The sequence below is a fragment of the Helianthus annuus genome, chromosome 12, assembly GCF_002127325.2.
Source record: "Helianthus annuus cultivar XRQ/B chromosome 12, HanXRQr2.0-SUNRISE, whole genome shotgun sequence".
NCBI lineage: Eukaryota > Viridiplantae > Streptophyta > Magnoliopsida > Asterales > Asteraceae > Helianthus > Helianthus annuus.
Genome location: NC_035444.2, coordinates 42,429,920 through 42,441,046, shown reverse-complemented (window position 1 = coordinate 42,441,046; position 11,127 = coordinate 42,429,920). Strand labels below are relative to the sequence as shown.

General features: G+C 32.0%; 1 protein-coding gene across 1 annotated transcript; it reads right to left on the bottom strand.

Moving 5' to 3' along the window:
- Positions 1-1,552: 1,552 nt before the first annotated feature.
- On the bottom strand, positions 1,553-9,778 carry LOC110892787. The gene is made up of 17 exons (XM_035981260.1): positions 9,722-9,778; positions 9,539-9,634; positions 9,414-9,470; positions 9,122-9,331; positions 8,936-9,019; positions 7,800-7,872; positions 7,671-7,703; positions 7,464-7,559; positions 7,128-7,331; positions 6,876-7,016; positions 6,600-6,749; positions 6,182-6,429; positions 6,030-6,110; positions 5,672-5,937; positions 4,621-5,561; positions 3,336-4,550; positions 1,553-3,216 (listed from the first exon to the last, which is right to left on the bottom strand). The coding sequence occupies exons 1-17, from the start codon at positions 9,776-9,778 to the stop codon at positions 1,553-1,555; spliced, it is 5,616 nt and encodes a 1,871-aa protein (XP_035837153.1).
- Positions 9,779-11,127: the final 1,349 nt, after the last annotated feature.

Genomic DNA, 11,127 nt, shown 5'->3' with positions numbered 1-11,127 from the left:
CTAGTAAGTGCATATGTATCAAACAGTAATAATTTAAAGCTGTTACAATTTCAAGCTATCATCTAAACTTGAGTCCTAGTAAGTGCATATGTAGCAAACATTAATAATTTCAAGCGATTACAGGTTGAATCCATCATGTAAACTTGAGTTGTAGTAAGTGCATATGGAACAAACAATAATAAAGAACAATTTTAAAGTTGTAGACTACTCAATCAGTATGAAACAGAATCATTAAACATAATCTAACATCTGCAGCTCTAATTTGCATATAATAGTTACATAAAAACAGAATCATCATTAAACATATTAAAAAAATGCCCTACAGTTTTTTACTCACTAATTCGCAGTTCTTAATGAACATAAAGTAAACCTAAAACAAAAAAGAGGATCAGAAAAATAAAAATTGTTACAGATAAGAAACTTAAGAAAACAGAATCATTAAACATAATCTAACATCTGCAGCTCTAATTTGCATATAATAGTTACATAAAAACAGAATCATCATTAAACATATTAAAAAAAAAAGCCCTGCAGTTTTTTACTCACAAATTCGCAGTTCTTAATGAACATAAAGTAAACCTAAAACAAAAAAGAGGATTAGAAAAATAAAAATTGTTACAGATAAGAAACTTAAGAAAACATTCATATGTTTACTAACTATATTCATTGCAAATCGATACAAAATCGGCTATTCAATCAATAACATACTCACAAAAACCCCTAAATTTTGCTACAGATTAAAGAACAGATAAACATGCATACATATTCAACAATCGTACCTTAAAATAAACCTTCACAATTCGATTGACTGCCAATTCGTCGTGAAGAAAAAGATATTGATTGATAAATCGATTAACGACCGAATCGATGTGAAAAAACTTGAAGAACAGGTATGGATTTATACATCTAGGGTTTAAACATCTAGGGTTCATATTTTGGGTGATGATTGTAAAGAGATATGAAAAATCGGATATATGGTAGACAGATTTGATAACCTTTGAGAGAAAGATGGAAACTTCAATTTTCCTTATGACAATGAAAAAGAAAACAGGGACGAAAACAAACGCCGCTGAATGCATCTCGTTGCCTTTCATTGCCGCTCAAAATTGGAAAAACATAAATTAATTAATATATTGAATTATTTTTTAAATGTACTATGTTTTAGTACAAAAATAAAAACAACAACACTTACAATCGTTAATAACGGCATTCATGGAAGGTTATAATGCAACGGAATATTAAACATTTACACATTGACCCCTTAATAAAATCCAATAGTTACACATACATAGTAAGTCTAAGTGGAATATAATACGTAAAATAATAAGATACTTTAAAGTTATAATTTAACATGCGTATATCAATTATATCATTAGTATTTCAAAAATATTTTACAAATGCTTTAAACAAAAAATAATGTACGTTAAATAAAATATGTTGATTTATAATTACAACTTTATAAAAAGGAATGAATATCTATAATAATATAAAGTATTAAAGTTATAATTAAATTACAAAATTTACAACTTGAAAGTATACTTTCAAAATTCAACTATAACTTTCCAAATATTTCTTTGTAAACAACATTTTTAGTTTTATTCGTTGGACTTCCATCTTTGTCAGATATTAAAAGCTTCACGCCATTTCTTGTCTTTACTCTCGACAACGCAACATAAAGCTGACCATGTGAGAAAACGGGGTCTCTTAGGTACAGACCAACTCTGGAAAGAGACTGCCCTTGACTTTTGTTAATAGTCATGGCAAAACAGACGGTTATGGGAAACTGCCTTCGTTGAAATTTGAAAGGTATTTTCTTGTCTGAAGGTATCATGCTAATTCTGGGAATGTAAGTTCTTGAACCAACATTACCTCCAGATAGTATCTCAGCCTCGATAACACGTTTTCCAAGACGCGTGATCTGAAGACGTGTACCATTGCATAACCCATTCTGCTGATCAATGTTCCTCAAAAGCATGACTGGGACACCCAACTTTAACACCAATCTATGATTGGGTAAGCCAGAAACTATCAAACTATTTAACACATCAGGATTATACAGATCTTGGTGTAATGGATCATTAATTTCCTCAGTTGGGCATAGAGTATCTGAGCTAAGATACTCTACTTCTTCACCGGGAAATAATGCAAGCAAACGATCATTGATACCATGTACAACCTCATTTTTTGGAGCAAGTATGGCTCTTTCAGAAAAGTATTCACGATCTTTAAAACGGTTAAGAACTGATGGATACACAAAGTCAATCAAGCTTTGAATTGGATCAGTTGAATCGGTGATTAAAAGATCCTTTGGTATTTCTATAGTTGAATCGCCATCGTTACCATCACCAATATTGCCTTCACCAATTTCAAGAAGCCATTTGGCAAAATCGTTTATCTCATCAATGTTTGAACTACTGCTTCCAACTGATAAACGCATGTTACGGGTCAATTTTAAAACCTTGCAAGTGGACCAAATGTAAGATGAACATAAAGAGGCGTGTACAATGTCTTGCCTTGTGCCGTTTTGTACAACCGGTAAGATTTGCCTAAAGTCACCACCGAAAACAATAGTCTTTCCACCAAAGGGAAGTTCAGAATTACGTGAATCGGAGACACTCAAAACATCTTTCAACGTACGATCAAGAGCTTCAAAAGCATGTTTGTGTACCATCGGTGCTTCGTCCCAAAGAATCAACTTCGCTTCGTCTATAAGATTAGCGATTTCAGAATTAGGTTTGATATGACAAACGGAATCTTCAGTAAGATTAATCGGAATATGAAATCTTGAATGGGCGGTACGACCTCGTGACAACAACAGCGATGCAATCCCGCTTGAAGCAACATTAACAACAATATGCCCATTGCATCTTATGGAAGCAGCTAAAGTTTTCCAAAGAAATGTCTTACCCGTACCACCGTAACCGTACACAAAAAAAACACCACCTTTCCCACGTCCAACAGCACTCATAATCTCGTTATACACTGCTCTTTGGTCATCATTTAAAGAATTATGAAGCTTATTGAATTCAGCGCTAACTTCGTCCTTATCCCAAGAAAGCTCCTCATTTATTAGACGATTAGCCTCATATAATGTAGAATCTTCATCTGGAACAGGCATCGGTGAGAATCTATGCAAGCTGGATCCATTACGGATAAGATAGTTTTGAATTTTAGACAACGTAATATTCTTTAAACGCTCGTCACAGACAGCAAAACCTACAACAAAAACTTAAATTAATATACTTAATAACATACTTTATACAACTAAGGAAAAGTAAATAAAAAAATAAATTTATGTGTTAAAAAAATAGTAGAAACTTATAAAAAAGTTGTACCACTTAACCCAGAATCCTTCCGCATATTGTGTAAAATGTCCTCCGACAAAAACTCCCACGTCTTTTCCCAAACAATTTCTGGTCTTGATAGAGTATTAGACAAAAGGAGTGTACCGAACAATGAACGAAGATAATGACCATTTCCTGTAAAACTGGCCTCTTTAATACACTCAATGTATTCGTTGTCATCGTCTAATAGGCCACGCGCATAACATGCATCCCTAAAAGTAGGATAAACAACACCATCATAGGTTCTAATTTCTTCAAAAGATCGTGGACCCTTGACTTTGGTTAGAAGAATTCTAAGGTAATAAGCTTCACCAAGGGAAGGAGAAACTGAATAAAGTCTTCCAACAACAACATAATTTTTTCGCGGCTGCCAGCAACGATCCTTTAACTTCCAAACATACTTTGATGGAAACTCAACATACGTAAGTTTCGTTGTTTCAGGTTTTTTGTTCATGTTCATCCACTCCAAAAAAATAGATGAATTTACCTGAGGTTTGTTTAGCACATTTTCAATATCATCTTCACCACTGAAAACTACATTCTGCTGGCCTGGAAGATGAAATGGTAACCTCATAACAGATGGATACCGATAGTGAACTTCACATGCAAATATTCTCCAACTTGCTTCACATGCAGAAACATATCTTGCCTCGTAATATTCTTTTATTTCATCTTTCGGTATCTCCTCATCAATCCCTCTGTCTGAATCTATAACAACAACAGTGGCCCTATCTGGTCCTTTATTAATGTATTTAAATAAATACTTAATTGAACCTGCCTGATTGCACCACTCCACATTGATGTGCGCCTGATATCTTCTAAGAAGCCTTTTGTTGTATGGAACGACGCTCCTGTTGTCCAATGTCACACCCTTCTTAACAACCGTGTGACCATCGTCCCTTCGCCTATAAAGCGGAAATCCATCTGAATCAACAGATGTAGCCTCCAAAAACTTCTTTGGAAAATTCTTAGAACAACGGTTTCCTACCATGCATGGACATTTCAAGTTAGCATGTCCACATGGACCATGAATCATGAAATCACAGACCAGAGAATATAATTCAGGGTCTTCATTTTTATCAGGAATCTCAGCTGAGATAAAAGGATCAATATGTTCAACAGTTGGAACCTTATGATCAGCTTTCATAAAAACACATAGATGAGCATGTGGCAGACCACGCTTTTGAAATTCTACGGTGTAAACAACTGTCAAAAATAAATAAAATGTTAACAAATACAAATAACATAGATGAAAAAAATAATTAATTCCACGTACCAGCATTAATATCGCCAAGAAATTTTTTTTCCTTAAGGTCTTTTATCAATGAATCAAGCTTCATCTTAAACAATCTACAAAGAATGTCGGGTCTGTCTTCAGGCTTAACTGATGTGTCACCAATAAACCTTACCATCTCTGGCCATTTCGGATTACAGGTGATAGTTATGAAAAAATCAGGATACCCATACTTCCTACATAAAGCCATAGCATCAAGGTAATTTTGCATCATATATCGAGCTCCACCAGTAAACGAAGACGGTAATATCACAGGTTTTCCAGTATGAGACAGATCAGTCTGGCCACCTTGTTGAACACTTCTTAGGCTGTTAAAGGATTCGCATCGTAATTTGGTTTGCTGAAATCTTATGTAGTTTAGCCGCTCGCTTTCAATCATTGTGTATGCATCGACTATAAACTGCTGATACAACCTCCTCGCATTAAGGATTAGAGAGAATTTGTTGTCCCTATCCTGCATCCTATAAGCAAAGAACTCTCTCATTGTGCAATTTGGACGTGTCTTCTTTGTGTTCGGACCAAAATCTCTATGAGGAATGTTAATCCTATATCCATCATCACCATAAGGAAAAAGAATTGGATATTGTAAAGCAAGGTATGAAGGATGTAACTCGCTAATACGTTTAAGAACTCCTGACTGCTCTTCGACAATAATATCACGTTGTTCCACACTTTGATTTTCATCGCCAACAATTAAAGCAGCAATTTCGGATGATGTAGGTAAATTGTAAGTCCTGCCATCTTTATCTCTTTGATAAATCAACCGAAGCCTAAGAGAAACATTGGGTTTCTCATGAAGATGGTTTCTAACCATGCGATATGTTTTTACCAACATATTTTTTGAATCTAACATGTCAGTTAGATACTTTATGAATTTATCGTCAAGCTCTTTTGATCTGGAAGATGACTGAGTTGTTGAGTCCCTGGTATAAAAATTAAAGATAATTAATAATATGTATAAAATACAATAAAAATAATTAATTATAGAAAAAAATTGGATTAAGAACAAAGGTGGTGATCAAAAGTAACATACCCAAATAAGGTCTTCCTATTGGACAGTTCATTTTCAGTATCGTAAATATAAAGTTGAGAAAACTTTGGTTGGTCACCGGGTTTAGGAAGAAGGCTACCCATACTATGCGCATTCTGACCGCTAATTCTATAAACAAAAGGAGCATTACCTTTGTTTATCTTAGTATCCACTTTTCCTCCCATAGAAGTAAAGGAAAACATTGAATTGTAACGTCGAATATTCTTTAAGAAAAACTTGCTATCTGAATCTAAAGATCGAAAAAGCATCTGGTAATATGGGTCAGATTCTTTATAATCAGGTAAGTCAACTTTACCATAAGCACAACATAAGGCATATGTTCGCTTTTGAAGTGTCATACGACCCTTTCCAGCTTCAGTTTGCCACAACTTTGCATAGCATAACCCACAATAAACAGATTGGTCGCCATGGTCAAGGTAATCTGCACAATTAAATTCCAAATTTAAGGCTTAAGAATGTAAAAATACAATATTAAGATTTAATATTGATTACCTTTAGAGGTGCCTTTCCGGAGGTCTTTATCTCTTGTTGAACAACATTTTCATCATCAGAATCAAGATCAGCCATTCGTATGGGTTCTATTTCGATTGGTGTATGCGTCAACTTACGCCTTCCAGAAGACATCCTTTTAACAGAAGACAAATCCGCCTTCATAGCTGTAGGAGTTCGTTTACTCACAATCCGCGGAGTAATAGAATAACATTCTGTCAGTGGTAAAGTAGATGACGTTGCAACAGTGTCTGTTGTAACAAATAAAACATTATTAAACAAAAGGTATATTTATGTAGACAATAAATGTTTTCTGAAAAATGTATAATTTATAAACATACCGGGAGAAATACGGTTCAAAGAAGACATAGCATTAGTAAACTGTGACGGATTACGATTTCTGAATGTATATTTGTAATACACGAAGATGGTGTTACGTTTTCTTTGTTTGCGGTGTTCGAACTTCGAATAAACTTAGAAGAATTTTGCAATACTACATTGGTCTTTCCATTCAAAGTTAAAACCGACCCAGATGTAGAAGTAACCATTCTTGAACAAATGCTACCAGTTACTAAAAAAAATATAACAAATTTCATATTACAAATAAACATTAAAAAAATAATATTATCATATATCAGAGTTATAAAGATAATAGAAAAACATATATAATTAAAACCCTTCTTTTTTGTTTACAAACCTGGTAGTATGTTAGATATATTTGACAACGGTGTACGATTGGGAGTTGTATAAGGGTGTAACACATCTTTTCCGTTCTTCTTAATAGTAGTAGGTGTTATACTGGAAGTTTGGCCGTTTAGGGAAGTATTTAAACGATTTCCTAAAAAAATAAACACATTAGTGTAAGTAAACTAATAATAAAAACAGTTTCGTAAGATGTAAAACAATATTGATGTACTAATAACATGGTCTTAAGTAAAAGAATAGTTACTTAAAGGAATAACTGGTGAACAATCTGTAGGCAATCTTCTGTTTGAAGAATTAGGTGTTATGTTTTCTTTGTTCTTTAAATTAATCCGTGTTCCTGATGAAGATGTTGAATCCACTTTCGATGGAATAAAATTTGGATTAAACTTTGATCTCTTACTATCAAGATATAGTTTTCTTAACCTACGCCTTCTTTTTGCCTCGGCAACTGCAGTGAGCATAATGGTTAAAGCAATAAAATATGAAATAACATAATCAAATTAGTAAAGCCTATAATAATAGTTATAAAACCATTAAGAAATTTAGCAAAAATAAACAGTAATAATAAAAAATAAGTAACCTTTGAGAAAATAAGGATGAACTTGTGTAGTACATCTTGATCTCTTATTATCAAGATATTGTTTTCTTAATTTTCTTCTATGCCTGGCCTCGTGAGCTACAATTAAAACATAATTAAAGAGGAAAAGAAAGAAGTAATAAAAACAAAATAGAGATTAAGTTTAACAATGTAATAGTAAATTTCGAATTAAATAAAATACTAAATTACCTTTCATAACGTAAGCTAACCAACGTGTATAATCTGAAAGATATTGGAAACATATCAAAATAATTAATATATTGAATTAATTTTAAATGTACTATGTTTTAGTACAAAAATAAAAACAACAACACTTACAATCGTTAATAACGGCATTCATGGAAGGTTCGGAAGAAGATGAATATTGATGTTTAAACCTATTATCCATTTTCTAAACAGCAAAAGAAATGTAAAATGAAACATTATAACTTACTGCTGGAATTTAAGATATCAAAGTTTTATATTTAAAAATATTTACTAATAACAAAAATATATAATATGTAGCAAACATCAAAATAGGTGTAAATGATATATCAACAAATTAGGATACATATGCATAATAGTTGAACATTCACAAACTTACTGGATGTATAAAAGTGTGATGAAAAAAGAAGTAGATGTTGAGATTAATCTGAATGACTGATGAAAGAACGTTGAAGCTGAAATGAAGAAATGACTATTTTTTTTTTTTGGTTTTATAGAGATAATCTATTTTTGGAATTCTATAATAGTAATCAATGTAAATTACATAAAATGGAAATGATTACCTTAAATATAGACATAATCAAAAATATAGAAATTTGTTTAATTACCTTAAATGATTTCCTTAAATGATTAACAAATTTCCGAAATATTTGAATAAAACAATCATATAAAGGTATAAATACTACCAGTTAAAGTAAACACATCTTTGCAATAATGATTTTAATCTACATCATATGAGTAGATTACTAAAATAAGTAATGTAATTAAATAAAAAACATGAACAAACATTATTTAAAACCAAACTAAAAAACAGTCAAATAAATATGTCATATTGCTTAAGCAAACCATATAAAGTTTATAAACCACAACCATAATAACAATTCAAAACGGGTTGCTAACTTTCTTACAAAATAGACTTGTTTTAAGTACTAACTGTCCAAAGGAGAACATATCTAACATCTGACTTCCAAAACATTATGAAGCTACTATTAAGTAATAACCAACATGTTGCCAAAACATCTAAAGTCCAAACTAACGACCACAATTGCAAACAGTCACGCACGGCCTCTTTTCTTTGTAGTCTTGTGAACAACTTTGGTCAACATCAAAAGCTGAGAAGACTTCACATATTTAAAGAAAAGAGTAGCGCCAATGGGTATTTGATTTCATTTCAAGAATCTCGACCACTTGGAAAAACCATACCTGTAAACATCACCATCCTTTTCCGCTAAAGTCTTGATGTTTGTTACCTCACATCTAAGGTTTTTTACAGAAACTTCATGCAGGTTGTCAACAGAAAGACACAAATGATCCGAAACAGCACACGGTAAACGCTGAATACATAATAAAAAAGAAAAATTTTAAATTAATCTGTAACATATAATTATTAGCAATATATGAAATAACAAAAAATTTAATAACTTTCAAACACATACCAATCGATTTTCTGCTACTTTCGTGAATTCAATGAATGAAACTGTTTGCATCGTTTTCAAATTAGAACGTTTACGGCAAACAGGTACGCTTTTAGCAGCCGTGACCTTATCAACAACAGCTTCTTTTTTGTTTCCAAACTTTGAACGGGTACGATGAGCAATTACAGACTCATGTGACTGAATGATAACTGCCTTACATTTCTTAGGGGCCTAATAAGTCAAAAAAAAATAAAATTAGTTTGTCTTTTAAGATAACATTTTCAAAGAAAAAAATGCATATATGATACTATACCTTCATCTTTCGCGGCAAAACAGATTGACGAACATCAACTGTATTGTTCGTAATGGCCTATACAGGTAAATAAATACATAAGTGACTAACTATTTGGAATAAATAAGACTTTCAGCAGAACTCACATCAGAAACAACTGTGGAGCACAGACGCGGTTCATAAACCATAACATTTTTTGGTATCAAAAAGCTGTCGAGATCCATGTCACTCATGCTTTTGTCCTGAAAAAAGCAAAACATAAATTTCAAAATAATATAAACAAATTCAGTCAAATTAACAAATAATAGTTTAAGTAAGACAAGTACAACCTTTAAAGATATATCTTCATTAACATTAACAACAGTTTTCGCCTTCGGGTCACTCATGCTTTTGTCCTGAAAAAAGCAAAACATAAATTTCAAAATAATATAAACAAATTCAGTCAAATTAACAAATAATAGTTTAAGTAAGACAAATACAACCTTTAAAGATATATCTTCATTAACAACAGTTTTCGCCTTCGGGTCATCCTACAAAAGATATAACATTAACATTCGTAAACGAATAAATAAAGGGAAAATAATTATAAAAATTTAAAAAAAATTACAATTTGTTAAATTAACACAAACCTTCATAGTTGAATCTACATCACAAACAACACTTGATTTGCCTTTGCCTTCAGTTTTTGAATCCCAATTCTCTTTGAACTACATATCAAAATAATTTTTTGTTTAACAAAATAGTAACAATTATTATTTAAAAAATAAATGAAACATGTAACCAAAAGTACCTTCTTCTTAAGGTCTTCCATTTCAAGTAGAGATGAGAAAAAGGTATCAAACTTGGCATCGTCTTGATCCTATATAATTAAGAATGAAGAAAATAAGTGTGAAAATACGTCATAAAAATATTTATAAAATCAGTTAATTAATTTCCTTATAATATACAGAATTACATTGAACATATCTTCAAAACTTGCCAAATGAGCTTTTACATCTTCACTTTCCACAACAACACCTTCTTCAATGTAAGTTCCAGCATCAATACACTCCTCCTTATGTGCGGACTAAATATAAAATTAACAAATAACAATGTGTTAAATGAATTATGTAATTCTAAGATCTACTTCATAAGTAAACAATACTGTACTTTTATAATTCTAACCTCGAAAGCAAATTCATCACAATCGTCAACATAGATTGGGTCGTCCAAAACTACTAACTCAACCCTGTTGTTCTGAATTTGAGTACCGGTTTGATGATTAAATACTGAAAGCTCGAAGATTTTATTTCCATGCAGTGAGAAAACAAAGGTAGATCTCCTGTCTAAGGCAAGTTCGTTTATCATCTCCGAACATCCATGAGTAAAAACACAGCTGTCAGTTAATCCGTCCATGTTAACGTTCCAAAACCTATCTCCTAAATACAGAGTTGATTGACCACCTTTGAACGTCTTTCCATAAAATTGCCTCCAAAACTCATCTGCCATTACCTGCATATGATGTGATAATTAGTATTAAAAATTACATTAAATACCAGTATACAGACATAACAAATTATTCAACATACAAATATTATAAGATACTACTTACAATAACATCTTCGTGAGGGTTGATCTTGGATATGAACATGTTTTTATGAACACATGATTTAAAGACCATTAAAAAAATGAGGTTGGTCCATAAGTCTGAAACATAAGATAGTCATCTTTTCTAACAGAAGTATCCCTAACCAAT